Source organism: Salmo trutta, chromosome 12, assembly GCF_901001165.1.
Source record: "Salmo trutta chromosome 12, fSalTru1.1, whole genome shotgun sequence".
Classification (NCBI taxonomy): Eukaryota; Metazoa; Chordata; class Actinopteri; order Salmoniformes; family Salmonidae; genus Salmo; species Salmo trutta.
The window spans coordinates 80893753-80917063 of NC_042968.1; the positions used below are offsets into that span (position 1 = coordinate 80893753).

General features: G+C 41.5%; 1 protein-coding gene across 1 annotated transcript in view; it reads left to right on the forward strand.

The window, feature by feature from the left end:
- Positions 1 to 23311, forward strand: part of LOC115204363 (ryanodine receptor 1-like) — a 112422-nt gene that overhangs the window by 81075 nt on the left and 8036 nt on the right. Inside the window, exons 82-96 of the mRNA XM_029769870.1 lie at positions 6271 to 6370; positions 6865 to 6944; positions 7023 to 7099; positions 8447 to 8520; positions 11463 to 11543; positions 11701 to 11789; positions 12200 to 12328; positions 12422 to 12526; positions 13489 to 13494; positions 19340 to 19421; positions 19526 to 20835; positions 20946 to 21070; positions 21209 to 21371; positions 21500 to 21586; positions 21858 to 22142. Coding sequence (XP_029625730.1) covers positions 6271 to 6370; positions 6865 to 6944; positions 7023 to 7099; positions 8447 to 8520; positions 11463 to 11543; positions 11701 to 11789; positions 12200 to 12328; positions 12422 to 12526; positions 13489 to 13494; positions 19340 to 19421; positions 19526 to 20835; positions 20946 to 21070; positions 21209 to 21371; positions 21500 to 21586; positions 21858 to 22142 — 2793 coding nt within the window. The remainder of the gene's footprint in view (positions 1 to 6270; positions 6371 to 6864; positions 6945 to 7022; positions 7100 to 8446; positions 8521 to 11462; positions 11544 to 11700; positions 11790 to 12199; positions 12329 to 12421; positions 12527 to 13488; positions 13495 to 19339; positions 19422 to 19525; positions 20836 to 20945; positions 21071 to 21208; positions 21372 to 21499; positions 21587 to 21857; positions 22143 to 23311) is intronic.

The following is a 23311-nucleotide window of genomic DNA, read 5'->3' on the forward strand; positions in this document are numbered from 1 at the left end:
ATTCCAAGCACCACCCTCCTTTTGAAGCTTCCAGTCTGTTATGCGAACTCAATCAGCATGACAGAGTGATCTCCAGCCTTGTCCTCGTCAACACTCACACCTGTGTTAACGAGAGAATCACTGACATGATGTTAGTTGGTCTTTTTGTGGCGGGGCTGAAATGCAGTGGAATTTTTTTGGGGGGGGATTCAGTTCATTTGCATGGCAAAGAGAGACTTTGCAATTCATCTAATCACTCTTCATAACATTCTGGAATATATGCAAATTGCCATCATACAAACTGAGGCAGCAGACTTTGTGAAAATTACTATTTGTGTCATTCTCAAAACTTTTGGCCACGACTGTACACAAAGCATACAAAACATTAGGAACACCTTCCTAATATTGAGTTGCACACCTTTTTGCCCTCAGAACAGCCTCAATTTGCCGGGGGATGGACTCTACAAAGTGTCGAAAGCGTTCTACAGGGATGCTGGCCCATGTTGACTCCAATGCTTCCCACAGTTGTCAAGTTGAGTGGATGTCCTTTGGGTGGTGGACCATTCTTTATACACACGGGAAACTGTTGAGCGTGAAAATCCCAGCAGCGTTGCAGTTCTTGACACATTCAAACCGATGTGCCTAGCACCTACTACCCTACCCCGTTCAAAGGCACATAAATCCGATGAATGGCACAAATACACAATCCATGTCTCAATTGTCTCAATGCTGAAAAATCCTTCTTTAACCGGTCCTTTCCCCTTCATCTACTCTGATTGAAGTGGATTTAACACGTGACATCAATAAGGAATCATAGCTTTCACCTGGATTCACCTGGTCATGTCATGGAAAGAGCAGGTATTCCTAATGTTTTGTCCACTCAGTGTATATACGGGTATCTTTTCCATATGTATGTAAGTGGTATATTTGGATGAATAGGAATTACTCCTGCGTCTGTAAATTGTTACCTTTGGAGTGTAGGAGGCCATTAGCCATGTTGTTGGCTACATGTGTACTACCACACGTTGTCCCAAGTCTAGTCTATCACTGCCAGCTCATACCAGCTCATACCACCATACCCCACCTATGGTCTTTCATGTAGATTGAGATGGAATCTCGAACAGAACTGATCCTGTCTGTTTCTCAGATGGAATCTCGAACAGAACTGATCCTGTCTGTTTCTCAGATGGAATCTCGAACAGAACTGATCCTGTCTGTTTCTCAGATGGAATCTCGAACAGAACTGATCCTGTCTGTTTCTCAGATGGAATCTCGAACAGAACTGATCCTGTCTGTTTCTCAGATGGAATCTCGAACAGAACTGATCCTGTCTGTTTCTCAGATTGAAACCAACTACTGACCCTTTGACTGACCTCTGTCTGTGTCAGTTCCATGTTCTCTTACTGCTCTCCCACTTACTCTGGCGTAACACGCTCATCTCTATTAACTGAGTGTTACTAATCAATGAGACTACAGTGAAATCCTGTCTACTCTCCCAGACACCTAAACTGACACATACAGTAAGAATATGTAAGAAGAGTTAGAGCAACAACACATTCACTGATAGACATACTGTATACTACACCTGATAGAGGGCTTATCCAAACACCCCTCTTGTTTCCATTGGATTGGAAACTGTCCAAGTAATGTCAAGTACATCTGCACCATGCTTACTGGGTAGACCATAGTCAGGCATACGCGGGTGGATGGGTGGGTTAGGAGGGTGGAATGCTGTGGGAACTGATTAAATATGTATTTGTATTACCTTTGTTTTAATTAAGTCTTGGTTGAAAAGAAAATGTTGGTTACAATATCAAATCTTTTTAGTTTTTATGCCTTCTATATACTTAATTGCATTACATTGCACTTGTCAAAATGTTGAAGGAAAAAGGAAACCGCACACTGCTCTTGATAGTATCACTGATATTAAATACGTTTACGTATCGGCCTCACGGCCTTCTTCAGAGCTTTTGTGAATTTTCTGAAATCAGCACCCCTATGTAGACCTAGCCCCACCCACATCCGTTCCACGCATGGAAAGGGGTTGGAGGCGAAGGAAAAATAAATAAGTGCTACCAAACATAACAATATGCATTACACAAACACTACAAAAGTGTATAAATAAGACGCATTAAACACGTGCATAAAACCAGAATGAGGACATATCTAGTTTTCATTAATCATTGGGTACATCATACGAAAAACATCAGAGTAATCTTAAATAGGCACATAATTCATGTTCAAATTCACAACATAACATACATAGGCATTTCATCATTAAGTCCTTTAGGAAATAATGTCTGGAAGGTGAAAATCCAAAAATATTATCTTTTACTCAGAGTATTATTAATATCACCTCCCCTGTCTGATATCTTGACTTTCTCTATGCCACAAAATCTAAAGGTAGAAATGTCATGTTTTAGGTCATTAAAATGTACTGTGACTGGATAATCCCTGTCGTTTCGCCTGATTGAACTTTTATGTTCACTAATTCTCTGTTTGAGAGAGCGGGAGGTCTTACCGACATAGCACAGCCCACATGGACATTTAATCATGTAAATAACATGGGTGGTGAACATGTAATGATATCATTTATTTGGAACCGTTTTCCTGTGTGGGGGTGGCAGAAATATTCACACTTCATCATATTGTTGCACTGTGCGCATCCTCTGCATTTATAGCTACCATTTGGTAGAGGGCGTAAAATATTTTCTTTTGTGGCAGTTGGCATGAACCAATTTATCGCGTAAATTGCGACCTCTCCTATACACAATAAGTGGTGGATATTTAAATTCGGCCGGCAAAGCCGATGATAAAATATGCCAGTGTTTCTTGACCACACCTCCCACTTTTCGCGAATTCAAAGTATATGTGGTTGTGAACATAACGGAGTGTTCTTTTGCTTTAGCGGGTCTTTTTTGTAACAATTCCTCTCGTGTTTTTTCCCAATGCCAAATGAAGAGCTTTATCCACACATTGTGGCGAATAGCCTCATCTTAGAAACCTAATGCGCATCTCTGCTGCTTTTTCTAGATAATCATCTGTGGAGTGGCATATACGGCGCAGTCTGAAAAACGGGCTTCTAGGAAGTCCTCTTTTTAATGGCTCAGGATGGAAGCTGTCCCCCTGTAATAGAGTATTCCTGTCCGTTTCTTTTCTATACAGAGTTGTAAACAGGGTTCCATTTGATTTCTCAATCCACATATCGAGGTAATGAACGCGTTGAGTGTCACTTTCAATAGTGAATTTGAGATTGGGGTCAATGTCATTGAGTAGTGCCATAAAATCTGACAGCTCTTGTTCAGTTCCTTCCCATATGCAAAAAATGTCGTCAATATATCGATACCACTTCAGGATTTTATTCACAAATGGGTTTTCGTTTTCATTATTGACAAAACGTTCTTCAAATAGACCCACATAGAGGTTAGCATAGCTCGGGGGGAATGTGGAGCCCATCGATGTTCCATTCGTTTGGAGGTAGTATTCATCATCAAACCTAAAATAGTTATACTTCAAAACATATTCTGCCAACTCTAGAATAAAGTTTGTTGGTGGATATTCATTACTATCTCTGTCTCCCAAATAGTGTGCAAGTGCTGCCAGCCCCCCCCACACACATGGGGAATGCTGGTATATAGACTCTCGACATCTAATGTGACCAGAATACAGTCTTCTTTTATACCCTTTATTGGTGAGATCTTGTTTATGAAGTCTATAGAGTCTTTTACATATGATGACAATGCTTGCACATGAGTTTTAATTAAAGCGTCTACAAAGTTCGACAATGGCTCTAGCATTGAGCCTATTCCTGCAACCACTGGTCTACCTTGTTGTGTTTTAGGTTTGTGTAATTTTGGTAAAATGTACAGGCATGGACGTATGGCACATTTGCAGCAAAGATATTGATATTCAGGTTTTGAGATAAGGTGGTTTAATAGGGCTCCAGATTAGAGCATATATCCCTTTGGAACACCTGTGAGGGATCAACACTTAGTTTTCTATAGAAACGTTCATTACTGAGTTGTCTCTGAATTTCTTCTTTATGTTTTTCATAGTCTAAAACAACCACAGCACCCCTTTGTCTGCAGGTTTAATAACCAAAGATGAATCTTTCATTAATTCATTAAGTGCCTGTTCTTCGTTTCTAGTGAGATTTTTCTGAATGTGGTTTGTTTGTCTCGTATACACTGACATGGCTTCTTGTTCGACTAACCTACAATAGGTATTAATCGAGGAGTTGTTAACTATGGGACAGAATTTGCTTTTGGCCTTAAAATGGGTACCAGTTCGTTGATGTGTTTCTAGGCCCGAAACAGTATTTTGTGAAAACACATGCTTAAGTTTAATCTTGCGAAAGAATTTAAACAGATCTACTTTCGTATCAAATGGTTTATCTGTACATGTAGGTGCAAAAGAGAGGCCCTTAGATAAGACTGAGACTTGAGCGTCAGTAAGGTCTTTTTTGGAGAGGTTAATTACCGCGTCCTGCTGTAGCTCCGTGACCGTGTCCACTTGTCAAAATGTTGCAAGCTTACACTACAAATGTAGTTCTGTGACAGACATGTTTGGGCTTTTTAAAATAAAAATGTCATAACATTTATTTGAGCAGAACTGCTCCACTCTGAGGGCTGTGTAAAGTTCAGTATGTGATATAAGACACCAAGGGGGACACTGTGGTTATTCAATAGATCCTGTATGGTTCTTTGCAATGGCTAGCACTGCAGCATGCAAGGCCATCAGGGCTGTTTGCTGTAGTCTAACATTTGCTCCAGTCAGCAAACGTGCAAAAGTAGTGTAACGACTCCATGACTAATTAACTGGGGAGAGAGAGAAACAGATTGGTGGAATGGAAGTAATGAAATGTGTGGAAAACGAGTCAAAAAGCAGATAAAGCATGCAGGTTTGAATGAGTTTATCCCTATACAATGAGAGTAAAAGGACAACTAAGAAATGGAGATGGAGAGTAGAAACTGAGAATGAGAAACTATTTCAATTTTAGATATATGGTACAGGTCAAAAGTTTAGACACACCAACTCATTCCAGGGTTTTTCTTTATTTTCACTATTTTCTACGTTGTAGAATAATAGTGAAGACATCCAAACTATGAAATAACACATATGGAATCATGTAGTAACCAAAAAAGTGTTAAACAAATGTATTCATTTGTTATTTAACTACAGTAGGCAAGTCAGTTAAGAACAAATTCTTATTTACAATGACGGCCTATCCCGGCCAAACCCTCCCCTAACCCAGACGACGCTGGGACAATTGTATGCCGCCCTATGGGACTCCCGATCACGGCCAGTTGTGATGTAGCCCGGGATCGAACCAGGGTCTGTAGTGACGCCTCTAGCACGAAGATGAAGTGCCTTAGACCGCTGTGCCACTCGGGAGCCAAAAATATATTTTACATTTGAGATTCTTCAAAGTAGCCACCCTTTGCGCCCAAGTGGTGCAGCGGTCTAAGGCACTTCATCTCAGTGCTAGAGGCGTCACTACAGACACCCTGGTTCGATTCCAGGCTGTATCACAACCGGCCGTGATTGGGAGTCTCATAGGGTGGCGCACAATTGGCCCAGCGTCATCCGGGTTTGACCGGTGTAGGCCGTCATGGTAAATAAGAATTTGTTCTTAACTGACTTGCCTGGTTAAATAAAGGTTAAATAAAATAAATATATAATTTGCCTTGATGACAGCTTTGCACACTCTTGGCATTCTCTCAACCAGCTTCATGAGGTAGTCACCTGGAATGCATTTCAGTTAAGGAAAAGTGAAGGAAAAGCATCCAACAAGTGCTCAGCATATGTGGGAACTCCTTCAAGACTGTTAGAAAAGCATTCCAGGTGACTACCTCATGAAGCTGGTTGAGAAAATGCCAATCGTGTGCAAAGTTGTCATCAATGCAAAGGGTGGCTACTTTGAAGAATCTGAAATATAAAATATATTTAAATTTGCTTAACACTTTTTTGCTTACTACATGATTCCTTATGTGTTATTTCATAGTTTGATGTTTTCACTATGTTTCTACAATGTAGAAAATAGTAAAAATAAAGAAAAACCTTTCAATGACCAGGTGTGTCCAAACTTTGACTGGTATTGCATATGAAGCATTTAAAACTATAGGCCTACACTATTAAAACAAAGTTCAGGCCAGCAAATCAGTGGAGCTTAGAGAGGTCTATACAGCTAGGTACTAGCTGTGTGAATGCAGAGTGACTGTGTGACTGTCACTTGTTCTCCTTCTTTGTGTGACCATCAGGACACAGTCACAGCATCTGTGTCCATCACAGGAAAAAGAGATGGAGAAACAGAGACTTCTGTACCAGCAGTCCCGTCTCCATAACCGTGGGGCGGCTGAGATGGTGCTGCAGATGATCAGTGCTTGCAAAGGTACATCCCCAATCCATACAGTTACACCAAGGATCCCCAATTACATTCAACTGTGGGACGATTTCTCCTTGAGAGGATGGTCAGGGGCCGGAACATAATTTAGTTATAAATCATTTGTACACCTCAAATTGACCACAAGAATCCCAAACAGATATAGTATTTGACAAAAACATAATCATTTCAAACCTTGATTACATTGGGATACGATCATATATGCTTCTCTCTATTTATGCGTAGGAATACTTCGAAACAGATTTCCTAAATTAAAATCACATTGAGGCCTATTTTTTGCTCAGAACATTTTTTGAGGGGGGGGGCAAATAAAATAATTTGGCCTGCGCACCGCCTATTGGAGATCCCTGCAGTATTCCAAGTCAATGTATCTCCATCACAGTGCATGTATTTGAAGGATACCTGTCGTGGTCGACACATTACAAAGACATTATTCATACCCGTCACCTAGAATGGCAAAGAGTACTTTTCTCTCCATCTAGGTGAGACTGGCTGTATGGTGTCCTCCACCCTTAAACTGGGCATCTCCATCCTAAACGGTGGTAACGTTGAGGTTCAACAGGTAAGTGTCCTCTCAGTGGGCTGTCCATCTGACCTGAGGTTATAGTAGTAATTGACTGGTCTCACTGTCTGTTTGCAGAAAATGCTTGAGTACCTGAAGGACAAGAAGGATGTTGGCTTCTTTTTGAGTGTCCAGGCTCTAATGCAGACATGCAGGTTTGTCTTCACCCCTAAATTACTCAAAGGACAGTACCAGTCAAAAGTTTGGATACACCTACTCATTCCAAAAAGTTTTGGGACATTGTAAAGCCCATGGAGAATAAGAGCACCTCCTCCCTGCCCACTGCACTGAGGCTAGGAAACACTGTCACCACCGATAAATCTACAATAATCGGTAATTTCAAGAAGCATTTTTCTACAACTGGCCATGCTGTCCACCTGGCTACCCCCTACCCCGGCCAACAGCTCTGCACCCTCTGCAGCAACTTGCCCAAGCCCCCCCCCCCGCGCTTCTCCTTCACCCAAATCCAGACAGGTGATGTTCTGAAAGAGCTGCAAAATCTGGACCCCTACAAATCAGCTGGGCGTCTGGACCCTCTCTTTCTAAAATTATCCGCCGAAATTTTTGCAACCCCTATTACTAGCCTGTTCAACCTCTCTTTCGTATCGTCTGAGATCCCCAAAGATTGGAAAGCTGCCGCGGTCATCCCCCTCTTCAAAGTGGAGACACTCTAGATCCAAACTGTTATAGACCTATATTCATCCTGCTCTGCCTTTCTAAAATCTGGTGTTTTGCAAGTACTATTTAATGAAGCTGCCAGTTGAGGACTTGTGGGGTGTCTGTTTCTCAAACTAGACACTCTAATTGTACTTGTCCTCTTGCTCAGTTGTGCACCGGGGCCTCCCACTCCTCTTTCTATTCTGGTTAGGGCCAGATCGCGCTGTTCTGTGAAGGGAGTAGTACACAGCGTTGTACGAGATCTTCAGTTTCTTGGAAATTTTGTCACATGGAATAGCCTTCATTTCTCAGAACAAGAATAGACTGACAAGTTTCAGAAGAAAGTTCTTTGTTTCTGGACATTTTGAGCCTGTAATTGAACCCACAAATGCTAATGCTCCAGATACTCAACAAGTCTAAAGAAAGACAGTTTTATTGCTTCTTTAATTAGCACAACAGTTTTCAGCTGTGCTAACATAATTGCGAAAGGGTTTTCTATTGATCAATTAGCCTTTTAAAAGGATAAACTTGGATTAGCTAACACAACGTGCCATTGGAACACATGATGGTTGCTGATAATGGGCCTCTGTACGCCTATGTAGATAATCCATAAAAAATCAGCAGTTTCCAGCTACAGTAGTCATTTACAACATTAACAATGTCTACACTGTATTTCTGATCAATTTGATGTTATTTTAATGGACAAAAAATGTGCTTTTCTTTCAAAAACAAGGACATTTCTAAGTGACCCCAAACTTTTGAACAGTAGTGTATATAAATGGAAAATGGAGCCAACAGCTTATGAAGTTTGATAAAAGTTGACTGTATGTTGTTTTTCATGGCAGTGTCCTGGACCTGAATGCCTTTGAGAGACAGAACAAGGCAGAGGGTCTGGGAATGTTGTCGGAGGAGGGAACAAGTAAGTCTTTAAAGCTCTGACTGTACTGGACACTGGTACACCAACTTTGTACCACCTTACACCATCTTTGCATCCATGTCCTGCCCAGACAATCACACACACATGTACAGTATCAGGGCCTATGGTCACTGAGTGGGAGTTCCTCCACTTCATTCCTCATTTTTTTCAGTATTAGTAACATCCATCAACTCTGCTGTCCAATAATGATTGAGTGATTCATGTGTTGATATGACTGTAATTTTGTCAGCGCTAATGCCTTGTCAGTTGGTAATTTGAATTTACATGGTGTCTTTTTAGTACTGTATAATGACTTGCTAATATTTTGTGTTTACATTCAATGTTAATTTGTAAAATATTTTGTAAGTATAGAATTATTTAAAACTAATTCTTAGTTTAAAACTCCTAAGTGTTCTACTTTTGTCCATCAACTCACTAGCACTCTCTTTCCCTACCTCGCCATCATCGCGTCCCTCCCTCCCTCCCCTATCCTCTCTTCCCATTCCATCCTTTGCTGGTCCTCAGACATGAAGTCAGAACGGGGTAAATGATACCTCTGTCCCTCTGTTTTTCTACCTTTACTCTTTCTCTTGCCCTCCTTGTTCCCTCTCCTTGTCTCTTCATTTTCTTTAGCTCTTAATTATCTTGTGTTGTGGGGCCCACCTTTATTCAATTTCACACTCAAGGAGTTTATGAAATAACCTTTCAGTCATGTCAAGTAATGCCAATTCCATTGTTTCTCGGGTATATACTGTACATGACTATATACTGTATTCATAGTAAACTTATTAAACTCTCAAAGAGTAATGTGCCCTAACAACAGACAATGACTGAAAAGCGTTTTTCCCCATTGTGTGGCTAACCACAGATCTACTGAAACTCAGAACCTCACCACTATTGCGATCAGAATTCCTGAGCACGGAATTAGCCCAATATCTGGATCTATCTATCTCTCATATTAATCCTCAGTGTTGGTAACTCTGGGCCTATATGCACAAAGCGTCTCAGAGTAGGAGTGCTGATCTAGGATCTGTCCATATACAGTGCATTTGGAAAGTATTCAGACCCCTTGACTTTTTCCACATTTTTTTATGTTCAGCCTTATTCTAAAATTGATTAAATTGTTTTTTTCCCTGATCAATCTACCCACAATACCTCATAATGACAAAGCAAAAACAGGTTTTTAGAAATGTTTGCAAATGTATAACAAAAAAATGAATTGTGTTCAGACCCTGAGCGACCCAGTCGTACTCAGAATCTTGTTTCTAATGGTCTGAGAGTCCTTTAGGTGCCTTTTGTCAAACTCCAAGCGGGCTATCATGCCTTTTACTGAGGAGTGGCTTCCGTCTACCAGAAAGGCCTGATTGGTGGAGTTCTGCGGAGATGGTTGTCCTTCTGGAAGGTTCTCCCATCTCCACAGAGGACCAATGGGTTCTTGGTCGACTACCTGACCAAGGCCCTTCTACCCCGATTGCTCAGTTTGGTCGGGCGGCCAGCTCTAGGAAGAGTCTTGGTGGTTCCAAACTTCTTCCATTTAAGAATGATGGAGACCACTGTGTTCTTGGGGACCTTCAATGCTGCAGACATTTTTTGGTACCCTTCCCCAGATCTCTGCCTCGACACAATCCTGTCTTTGAGCTCTGAGGACAGTTCCTTCGACCTCATGGGTTGATTTTTGCTCTGACATGCACTGTCAACTGTGGGAACTTATATAGACAGGCGTGTGCAATTCCAAATCATGTCCAATCAATTGAATTTACCACTGGTGGACTCCAATCAAGTTGTAGAAACAAGGATGATCAAGGGGAACAAATGCACCTGAGCTCAATTTTGAGTCTCATAGCGAAGGATCTGAATACTTATGTAAATAAGGTATTTCTGTTTTTGATTTTTATAAATTAGCAAAAAATTCAAAAAATCTGTTTTCGCTTTGTCATTATGGGGTATTGTGTGTAGATTGATGAGGATTTATTTTATGTTATCCATTTTGGAATAAGGCTGTAACGTAACAAAATGTGGAAAAAGGGAAGGGGTCTGAATACTTTCCGAATGCGCTGTAATCATATTTTTTTATGATATGAAAGGCAAACTGATCCTAGATCAGCACTCTGTCTGCCCCACCCACCTCTGAACCCTCACATGACTTACACTGTAATCCCCCCCACAATGACATCATCCCTCCTCCACTCTACCTTGCTTGGACAGAAGTCCAAACTCTGGCCCTCTTAACCCACATTCAGTGGAGGTAGAGGAGTGCAGTAGGTCTGTGCTGCATGACTGTGTTTCTGCATGCACTGACTAAGGAACTGACAGGGTCAACTTCTCCATTACGTTGAATGTCTGTGCGGAATACAGTGTTGTCCATTGTATCTATACATGTTGATGTGACCATGTACTTTTATCTGTATGTATACTGTGTATTTAGTATACTGTGTTTTCAGTGATGATGGAGAACTGTTTCTTTATGTGTTTATGTATGTGACATAATGGTGTTTGATTATGTGTTTAAAAGTGAAGAAGTTCTTATCGTTGCTTGTTGCTGTGAATGTGCTTTTACAGTACATGCCAACCTATTGGCCATGATTCAGCAAGTGTTTGAAGTTTTCTATATTGTAGTTACAGTGAACAACTCAGTATGGACTAAAGGAAGATGGACGGTCTATAAGGAGGAGGTTATTGCAGCTCTTACTAATATGATTATGTAGACGTGATGGAGAGCTGTGAAATGATAATCACACTCACCTTATTGCTGCAAGCATGTGTGCTGCTGACCATGGCACGCACTGGCTGACACTCGGATGAATGGCTCAAATTGTCTAGTTAGCCTCCCGCCTACATTACATACAGATAGATAGAGGCGGCCTGACTGAACCCCCCTTATGTCAAATACATCCAGTACCCCTAAAACCAGTCTGATCCTCTGCCCCTTTGTCTGACCTCTCTAGGTGAAAAAGTCATGTCAGATGATGAGTTTACATGTGATCTGTTCCGCATGTTGCAGCTGCTCTGTGAGGGCCACAATGACGGTGAGAAAAATACTATCCAATGGTGTACTATTTAGGGAATGATGGATTCGTCTGTGGGGGCACAGCAACACTTAGGACAATGACATTGAATCATGACTTGCTGTAATGCTAATCAAATGTTGGCAGTCTATTTGAGTGGACTCTGTTTTTACTCCAGATTTCCAGAACTACTTGCGGACACAGACAGGCAGCACCACCACTATCAACATCATCATCTGCACTGTGGATTACCTCCTCCGACTGCAGGTACTGGGACTCTGACTATTAACACATACCTGTTAAAAAGGTGTCCTGTTATCCCTTTTACCATGCATATTCACATTTCTAATGAATATTATAAAGACCTTTTTACATCAGCAGTTGTCATAAAGTGCAGAAACCCAACCTAAAACTACAAAGAGCAAGAAATGCAGAAGCCCAGTGGCTTTCTCTCTAACCTTCTCTCTCACCCTCCCTCTTTCACCCTCTATCTCTCACTCTTTCTCTATCTCTCGCTCTCTCTCTCTCTCTCTCACTCTCTCTCTCTCTCTCTCACTCTCTCTCTCTCGCTCTCTCACCCTCGCTCTTTCCCCCTCGCTCTTTCACCCTCTCACTTTCTCTATTTCTCGCTCTCTCTATCTCTCGCTCTCTCTCTCGCTCTCTCTCTCTCTCTAAAGGAGTCAATCAGTGATTTCTACTGGTATTACTCTGGGAAAGAGATCATCGATGAGCCAGGCAAGAAGAACTTCTCCAAGGCCATGACAGTGGCTAAACAGATCTTTAACAGTCTGACTGAGTACATCCAGGTGAGTATAAACCCATTCATCTGTACAGTATGTAGATGACTGGATGTTACTGGGTATGTGTGTGACCGTACGTTCCTGGTGTTCTCCCCTCAGGGTCCGTGTACAGGCAACCAGCAGTCCCTGACCCACAGCAGGCTGTGGGATGCAGTAGTAGGCTTCCTCCACGTCTTTGCCCACTTAATGATGAAGCTGGCACAGGTACAAGCTACCTGCCTCAAAATATCAACATACACATCTACACATCTCACCACACAAAACATGGCTACTATCCCCCTAGAAACCACACATTGTTTATTTTACACTAAAGTTGGATGTGCATGAGGAAATTACATCGTTTGTATATATATATGTATCTGGCATCTAAATGCCCACAAAAATCATCTGTATGTAACTACGCTGTGCACAAAATACACTTGCATCTACATTTCATGGTATAGATAGGCTATTTTGTGCACTTTTTATTAAAGGATTGTGGTTTCACATATCAAAGGGGTCTGTGTTACCATTGCTGGGGTGAAAATTCGCTATGAACTTACACTTGACTGCCAACTATGCATTTAACAAACGCCTTTCAAGCCAACAACTTGAACACTTTTGTTGCATTGTTTGACTGATAAGTCTGTAATTTCAAAAATATATATTTACCGTGAAAGTAGTTTATAGAAAGTGAATCTGGAATGGTGAACTAGATCTTATTGTGATGCTAAAAACCTCTGCTACATGAAAGTGTCCTCTCTTACTCCCAGGCATAAAGCAATCAGCCTCACAGATATCCCCTCACAGATATCTCCTCACAGATATCTCCTCATGCACACTCTCTTTTTCTACCTGACATTCACACTAATGCACTGGCTTGCAGACACACCACATACATGACTGGAACACTATTGAACAGTATACTCCTTTTTTAACTGAAGAAAGAAACGCCATATTTGTACTGTACTGTAAGTATGTTAGTTACAAGTAAATAGTTTGTAGATTGAGAAGTTATATGTACTGATAATGAAATGTATTAGCAGTGTAATGTAACACCTTGATGAAACTATAGCCAACTGTAAAAACCAAGTACTTTGAAATGTAGCACTGTCTTTATGTTTTTATCATTTACAAATCCTATGAGATATTGATTATGTAAACTGTCTTTCACATGGTCTATGCAGGGTAAAGTATGTATTCATTTATTTTATCTTTCATTGACGTGATTGGGTGTTTACCAGTTTGTTCCTGATTCATCCCTGCTTTATTCTCAGTTTGTTTTATACTCACCTGCCTTTAAAGCTAGAATAAGAAATAGAAAAATACTTATTTTGTAATTCAATAATATTGTATGTCAACCTCCAGAACAGTGAAAACCACCTACTGCAACAATGAAAACATCACTTTATTTGGTTAACTTCAAGTGCTTTATACAATGACATTACTAACCTATGTTAGGGAGAGGAAAGTGAAACGCTTAAAAGCAGGTGAATGTAAAGCTTGCTGAAAAAAGGGACAGCCCTTTAACATCCCCCTGATGGAGCATTCTGTCACGGTTGTCGTCGGTTAAGGAGGACCAAAACGCAGCAGGTATGTGCAGGCTCATCTTGACTTTTATTAACTACAAAAATGAACGTACAAAAATAACAAAAACGATCAACAAAAAACAGTCTGGTAAGGCATAAGGCGAAACACAGAACAATCACCCACAAATAACAACCACAAACACACCCTAATATATGGGACTCTCAATCAAAGGCAGATAGACAACACCTGCCTTCAACTGAGAGTCCCAACCCCAATCAACACAACATAGAAACACACTCACCAGACTACACATAGAAATACATAAACATAGACCATCAACCAAAAACCCGGAAATACTAAATCAAACACCCTTTAAACAAACACACCACCCTGAACCACATAAAACAAATACCCTCTGCCACGTCCTGACCAAACTACAATACTAATTAACCCTTATACTGGCCAGGACGTGACACATTCACTGTACAGGGGTTAGAGTGACCTGGACACCGTAATGTTTTCACAGTGTGTGTGTGTGTGTGTATGATGTGATGCTTTCTGACTAATTCTGACATTGCCCCAGCATAAAGTTGTAGATGCATGTTGCTCTCTAGTCTGTCTGTGTAAAATTTATATTCTTTTTCACTTTTAAGAACTCTTAAACTATATGTTGTTGGCCGAAAACCAAGTGAACTTACAGGCTCTCATGAATTGTAAGTTGTATACATGTAAAATGTAAGTTGATGTATTAAAATGTAATTTTCCCTGATCGGTTAATCGTTTATGATGAAATATTTTAAATGTGTACCTCAATAAAATGCAAGCAAAGGATCATCTTAAGGGCAAGGTGATATCCCTCTAACCTTCATCTCATTCTGTCTTACCGTGGAGACAAGCATTTACTGTAAAGGCAGTTTTAACATAAGCATTTACTGTAATGGCAGTTTTAACATAAGTATTTACTGTAATGGCCGTTTTAACGTAAGCATTTACTGTAAAGGCAGTTTTAACATAAGCATTTACTGTAATGGCAGTTTTAACATAAGGATTTACTGTAATGGCCGTTTTAACATAAGCATTTACTGTAATGGCAGTTTTAACATAAGTATTTACTGTAATGGCAGTTTTAACATGGGCATTTACTGTAATGGCCGTTTTAACATAAGCATTTACTGTAAAGGCAGTTTTAACATAAGCATTTACTGTAATGGCAGTTTTAACATAAGGATTTACTGTAATGGCCGTTTTAACATAAGCATTTACTGTTATGGCAGTTTTAACATAAGTATTTACTGTAATGGCAGTTTTAACATGGGCATTTACTGTAATGGCCGTTTTAACATAAGCATTTACTGTAAAGGCAGTTTTAACATAAGCATTTACTGTAATGGCAGTTTTAACATAAGGATTTACTGTAATGGCCGTTTTAACATAAGCATTTACTGTAATGGCAGTTTTAACATAAGTATTTACTGTAATGGCAGTTTTAACATGGGCATTTACTGTAATGGCAGTTTTAAGATAAGTATTTATTGTAATGGCAGTTTTAACATAAGCATTTACTGTAATGGCAGGTTTGACATAAGCATTTACTGTAATGGCAGTTTTGACATAAGTATTTTCTGTAATGGCAGGTTTGACATAAGCATTTTCTGTAATGGCAGTTTTGACATAAGCATTTACTGTAATTGCAGCTTTAACATGGCCTTACTGTAATGGCAGTTTTGACATAAGCATTTACTGTAATGGCAGTTTTAACATAAGCTTTTACTGTAATGGCAGTTTTGACAAGGGCATTTACTGTAATGGAAGTTTTGACATAAGCATTTACTGTAATGGCAGATTTGACATAAGCATTTACTGTAATGGCAGTTTTGACATAAGCATTTACTGTAATGGCAGTTTTAACATGGGCATTTACTGTAATGGCAGTTTTGACATTAGCATTTACTGTAATGGCAGTTTTAACATGGGCATTTACTGTAATGGCAGTTTTAACATAAGAATTTACTGTAATGGCAGTTTTGTACCAGTTCATAATCTATTTCTTAGACTGAGTACAAACATGTAACTGTCAAAATAATGGAAACACTTTAGGGATACAAAGTATATTGAAAGAAGGTGCTTCCACACAATTGTGGTTCCTGAGTTAATTAAACAATTAACATCCCATCATGATTAGGGTCATGTATAAAAAGATGGGCAGGCCATTATTTGGGATATTATTTGGCCTACCATGGCTATGCCCCCATAGGATGACAATGCCCCCATCCACAGGGCACAAGTGGTCACTGAATGGTTTGATGAGCATGAAAATGATGTACAGTATATGCTATGGCTGTCTCAATCACCAGATCTCAACCCAATTGAACACTTAGGGGAGGTTCTGGGGCAGTGCCTGAGACAGCGTTTTCTACCACCATCAACAAAACACCAAATTATGACATTTCTTGTGGAAGACTGGTGTCACATCCCTCCAATAGAGTTCCAGACACTAGTAGAATCTATGCCATTGAAGCTGTTCTGGTGGTGGCCCAGCGCCCTATTAAGACACTTTGTTGGTGTTTCTTTATTTTGTACATTTCTAATTTACAAAATAGCCTCCAACACTCTACTCAGCAAACTCGATGCAGTCTATCACAGTGCCATCCGTTTTGTCACCAAAGCCCCATATACCACCCACCACTGCGACCTGTATGCTCTAGTTGGCTGGCCCTCGCTAAATATTCGTCGCCAGACCCACTGGCTCCAGGTCATCTATAAGTCTTTGCTACGTAAAGCTCCGCCTTATATCAGCTCACTGGTCACGATAACAACACCTACCCGTAGCACGCGCTCCAGCAGGTATATTTCACTGGTCATCCTCAAAGCCAACACCTCCTTTGGCCGCCTTTCCAGAGAAAAGCCTCCACCTTTTCTCTGCTGCCAGTGACTGGAAGGAATTGCAAAACGCGCTAAAGCCGGAGTCTTATATTTCCCTCACTAACTTTAAACATCAGCTATCTGAGCAGCTAACCAATCGCTGCAGCTGTACATAGCCCATCTGTAAATAGTCCACCCAATCTACCTACCTCATCCCCATATTGTTTTTATTTAGTTTTCTGCTCTTTTGCACACCAGTATTTCTACTTGCACATCTATCACTCCAGTGTTAATTTGCTAAATTGTAATTACTTCGCTACTGTGGCCTACTTATTGCCTTACCTCCTCACGCCATTTGCACACACTGTACGTAGACTTTATTTTTTTCTATTGTGTTATTGACTGTACGCTTGTTTATTCCATGTGTAACTCTGTGTTGTTGTTTGTTGAACTGCTTTGCTTTATCTTGGCCAGGGCGCAGTTGTAAATGAGAACTTGTTCTCAACTAGCTTACCTGGTTAAATAAAGGTGAAATAAAAAAAATAAAAAAAGGAGTGGTAGATCACATAGATGGAAGTCAGGACAGACAGTACCAGTCAAAAGTTTGGACACAACTACTCATTCAAGGGTTTTTCTTTATTTGTACTATTTTCTACATTGCAGAATAATAATGAAGACATCAAAACTATGAAATATCACATATGGAATCAAGTAGTAAGCAAAAAAGTGCTAAACAAATCAAAATATATTTTATATTTTTGATTCTTCAAAGTAGCCACCCTTTGCCTTGATGACAACTCTGCACACTCTTGGCATTCTCTCAACCAGCTTCACCTGGAATGCTTTTCCAACAGTCTTGAAGGAGTTCCCACATATGCTGAGCATTTGTTGGCTGCTTTTCCTTCACTCTGCTGTCTAATTCATCCCAAACCATCTCAATTGGGTTGAGGTCGGGTGATTGTGGAGGCCAGGTCATCTGATGCAGCACTCCATCACGCTCCTTCTTGGTCAAATAGCCCTGACACATCTTGGAGGCGTGTTGGGTCATTGTCCTGTTGAAAAACAAATGATAGTCCCACTGTGAGGGGAATGGCACCTCCGTACCTTCAGGCTCTGATCAGGCCCTACACCCAAACAAGGGCACTGCGTTCATCCACCTCTGGCCTGCTCGCCTCCCTACCTCTGAGGAAGCACAGTTCCCGCTCAGCCCAGTCAAAACTGTTCGCTGCTCTGGCACCCCAATGGTGGAACAAGCTCCCTCACGACGCCAGGACAGCGGAGTCAATCACCACCTTCCGGAGACACCTGAAACCCCACCTCTTTAAGGAATACCTGGGATAGGATAAAGTAATCCTTCTAACCCCCCCCCCAAAAGATTTAGATGCACTATTGTAAAGTGGTTGTTCCACTGGTTATCTTAAGGTGAATGCACCAATTTGTAAGTCGCTCTGGATAAGAGCGTCTGCTAAATGACTTAAATGTAATGTAAATGTACTAAGCACAAACCAGATGGGATGCCGTATCGCTGCAGAATGCTGTGGTAGCCATGCTGGTTAAATGTGCTTTGAATTCTAAATAAATAACAGACAGTGTCACCAGCAAAGCACCCCCACACCATCACACCTCCTCCTCCATGCTTCACGGTGGGAACCACACATGCAGAGATCATCCGTTCACCTACTCTGTGTCTCACAAAAAAACAGTGGTTGGAACCAAAAATCTCAAATTTGGACTCATCAGACCAAAGGACAGATTTCCACTGGTCTAATGTCCATTGCTCGTATTTCTTGGCCCAAGCAAGTCTCTTCTTCTTATTGGTGTCCTTTAGTAGTGGTTTCTTTGCAGCAATTCGACCATGAAGGCCTGATTCACGCAGTATCTTCTGAACAGTTGAAGTTGAGATGTGTCTGTTACTTGAACTCTGTGAAGCATTTATTTGGGCTGCAATTTCTGAGGCTGGTAACTCTACTGAACTTATCCTCTGCAGCAGAGATAACTCTGAATCTTCCTTTCTGTGGCGGTTCCCATAAGAGCCAGTTTCATCATAGCACTTGATGGTTTTTGCGACTGCACTTGAAGAAACTTAATTTTTTCCGGATTGACTGATCTTAATTTCTTAAAGTAATGATGGACTGTCATTTCTCTTTGCTTATTTGAGCTGTTCTTGCCATAATATGGACTTGGTCTTTAACCAAATAGGGCTATCTTCTGTATACCACCCCTACCTTGTCACAACACAACTGATTGGCTCAAGCGCATTAAGAAGGAAAGAAATTCCACAAATTAACTTTTAACAAGGCACACCTGTTAATTGAAACACATTCCAGGTGACTACCTCGTGAAGCTGGTTGAGAGAATGCCAAGAGTGTGCAAAGCTGTCGTCAAGGCTACTTTAAAGAATCTGAAATATTGAAATATATTTTAATTTGTTTAGCACTTTTTTGATTACTACATGATTCCATATATGTTATTTCATAGTTTGGATGTCTTCACTATTATTCTACAATGTAGAAAATAGTAAAATAAAGACAAACCTTTGAATGAGTAGGTGTGTCCAAACTTTTGACTGCAGGCCTGAAATGCACTGTAGTAACAGTAAATGCCATTGTTGTGAAGTGTTGTGTATATGTTTGTACTGTCTCGTAGGACTCCAGCCAGATTGGCCTGCTGAAGGAGCTACTGGACCTCCAGAAAGACATGGTGGTTATGTTGCTCTCTCTACTAGAGGGTAAAATTACATTTTTATGACAGACTTTCTATCTCTCTGCTGTTTTTCTCTTTAATTTCTCCCACCTCCTTCATGATTTTCCTCCTTGTAATGTCGTGTTCCAGGTAATGTGGTGAACGGCACCATTGCCCGTCAGATGGTGGACATGCTGGTGGAATCCTCCAGCAACGTGGAGATGATCCTCAAGTTCTTTGACATGTTCCTCAAACTGAAGGACATTGTGGCGTCAGACGCCTTCCGTGATTACGTGACTGACCCCCGAGGGTTAATCTCTAAGAAAGACTTTCAGAAGGCCATGGACAGCCAGAAACAGTATTCTCCCTCCGAGATCCAATTCCTGTTGTCATGCTCAGAGGCTGATGAGAACGACATGATAAACTTTGAGGAGTTTGCCGACCGCTTCCAGGAGCCAGCTAAAGACATTGGCTTTAACATTGCAGTGTTGCTGACCAACCTGTCTGAACATGTGCCTCATGACCTCAGGCTGAAGAACTTCCTAGAGCAGGCAGAGAGTGTACTCAACTACTTCCGCCCCTTCCTGGGCCGTATAGAGATCATGGGTGCCAGCAGGAAGATAGAGCGTATTTACTTTGAGATCAGCGAGGTAAACCGCACACAGTGGGAGATGCCTCAGGTCAGAGAGTCCAAACGACAGTTCATCTTTGATGTGGTTAATGAGGGGGGCGAGTCGGAGAAGATGGAGATGTTTGTCAACTTCTGCGAGGACACTATCTTTGAGATGAACATCGCCTCCCAGATCTCGGAACAGGAGGAGGAGGAGAAGGAGGAGGATGATGATGATCCAGCTGAAGGAGGAACTGATGCAGGAGGAGGAGGTGGAGATGAAGAAGGCAATGGAGAGGAAGGAGAGCCAGAGTCCATCTCTGCCTTTGCAGACTTCATCAACAGCTTATTGAACTTCCTGAGTATCTTCACATTCCGTAACCTGCGACGGCAGTACCGCAGGGTAAGGAAGATGACCATCAAGCAGATAGTGGTGGGTCTGGCTACCTTCTTCTGGACTATCCTCATCGGCATCCTGCACTTCATCTACAGTGTATGTAAGGGCTTCTTCCTGCTCATCTGGCAAACTCTATTTGGCGGAGGCCTGGTGGAGGGAGCAAAGAACATCACGGTGACAGAGATCCTGGCCAGTATGCCTGACCCCACCCAGGATGAGGTGCATGGGGACCTGCCAGGGGAGCCTGAGGTTGGGAAGGAGCAGGAGGCAGGAGGGGTGACTGACCCAATAGACACAGGTGGTGGAGAGGAGGAGGAGGAGGAGGACAAAAAAGACAAGGAAGGTGGGGGGACCCCACGCATCGATGCTCCTGGTGGACTTGGTGACATGGGAATTGAGGCCACTGTTGAGCCTCCTACTCCTGAGGGAACTCCTTTGACCAAGAGGAAACGGGTGAGGAACCTTTTCTTTCTAATGCAGAGACTAAGAAGTGCATGGTGAGTTTTTCAGTAACGTATGTGTAGATTCACTTATACTAGTGACCTATTTCTTGTGGTTGGCAGCAACCAGAGGAGGGTGCTGCTGCAGCACCTGATGGCCAAGCTGTTGATGGCCAAGCAGCTGATGGCCTAGCTGCTGAACCGGCTCCTGCCATAAAGGAGCCCCCTCCAGAGCCTGAGAAGGCAGAGTGAGTACCTCATGCCATCTTCCTACATGTACAGTAGATTAACTCTTTCATCCCCATTTATAAACCATACTGTACATGCTTTAATGTTGTGGTGTTTGTTGGAATGTGCCAAAAAACACCCTATTACTTAATTCTCAGCACTGAAAATGGAGAGAAGGCCGAGAAAGAAGCTGAGAACAAAGAGGAGAAGCAGGAGGAAGCGATAGAAAAGAAACCCAAGTCTAAGAAAGATAAGAAGCAACACAGGGAGCAAGGGTTCCAACTCTGGACTGAGCTGGACATCCAAAGAAACAAATTCTTGGTTAGACATGATAGATAAATAATTTCTATCTTGCAGTAGTTTTTGCAACGTGTTGATGTCGCAATTTGCAGACTGTCAATTCCACTGTCCACCTGTGATTAATACAACTTATTTTGTCTCTTTCCCAGAACTACCTCTCTCGGAACTTTTACAATCTGCGTTTTCTGGCACTGTTCATTGCATTTGCCCTGAACTTTATTCTACTCTTCTACAAGGTCAAGAAATGCTTCTATATTATCTTCTGTCACCTTTAAATATCTTACCATCACTCCAATTCTATAATTGAAACAAATAGCATCTATTTGCAATGACTTCTCAATAAACTGAACATTTTAAATGATTTCATTCAAAAGTTTTTCAATGTTTTAATGTTTTATTCAAATCACTTCATGAATTGACTGCGTTCAACTCGAATGCCTATAACATCTAGTGTTAAATGTTAGTAATGCATTTGTTTTTCTGTGTCTGCCTGTGTCCATTGTGCAGGTGTCGGACAGCCCCCCTGGAGAAGGTGATGAGGTGGAGGGCTCTGGCATGTTTGAGGGCTCAGGGTTGGGAGTGCTGTTTGAGGGAAGTGGGCTGTTTGAGGGCTCAGCGGAGGAGATGGAGGGATCTGGTGGGGAGGAAGGAGGAGACGAGGAAGAGGAGGGGGGCCCAGTCTACTTCTTCTTGGAGGAGAGCACTGGCTACATGCAGCCCACCCTCACCTTCCTGGCTACCCTGCACACCGTCATCGCCTTCCTCTGCATCATCGGTTACAACTGTCTAAAGGTGAGGCTTCTACAGTAGTAGATGCTGCTACTAATACTGATGCTATTACTACTGCTACTACTACTAATACTGCAACTGCTGTTACTACTACTACTTCTACTACTGCTAATACAACTATTGCTACTACTGCTGTTAATACTAGTACTACTACTGCAACTATTGCTGCTACTAGTACTAGTACTAGTACTACTACTACTACTACTACTACTACTACTACTGCTAATACTACTGCAACTATTGCTACTACTACTACTGTTACTGTTGCTACTACTACTAATACTACTGCTGCTACTAATACTACTGCTAATACTACTGCAACTATTGCTACTACTACTACTGTTACTACTACTACTACTACAATTACTACTACTGCTGCTGCTAATACTACTGCTGCTACTGCTCGCAACAAAGCCTCCTACACTCACGCCACCAAACTTACCCTAGTAAAACTGACTATCCTACCGATCCTCGACTACGGCATTGTCATCTACAAAATAGCTTCCAATACTCTACTCAGCAAATTGGATGCAGTCTATCACAGTGCCATCCATTTTGTTACCAAAGCGCCTTATACCACCCACCACTGCGACCTGTATGCTCTAGTTGGCTGGCCCTCGCTACATATTCGTCGCCAGACCCACTGGCTCCAGGTCATCTACAAGTCTATGCTAGGTAAAGCTCCGCCTTATCTCAGCTCACTGGTCACGATAACAACACCTACCCGTAGCACGCGCTCCAGCAGGTATATCTCACTGGTCATCCCCAAAGCCAACACCTCCTTTGGCCGCCTTTCCTTCCAGTTCTCTGCTGCCAGTGACTGGAACTAATTTTTTATTTACTTTGCTGCTCTTTTGCAAACCAGTATCACTACTTACACACCATCATCTGCTCATCATCATCTGATCATCTATCACTCCAGTGTTAATCTGCTAAATTGTAATTACTTTGCTAATATGGCCTATTTATTGCCATACCTACTCATGCCATTTGCACACACTGTATATAGACTTTCTTTTTTTTTCTATTGTGTTGACTGTACACTTGTTTATTCCATGTAACTCTGTGTTGTTGTTTCTGTCGCACTGCTTTGCTTTATCTTGGCCAGGTCGCAGTTGTAAATGAGAACTTGTTCTCAACTAGCTTACCTGGTTAAATAAAGGTGAAATAAA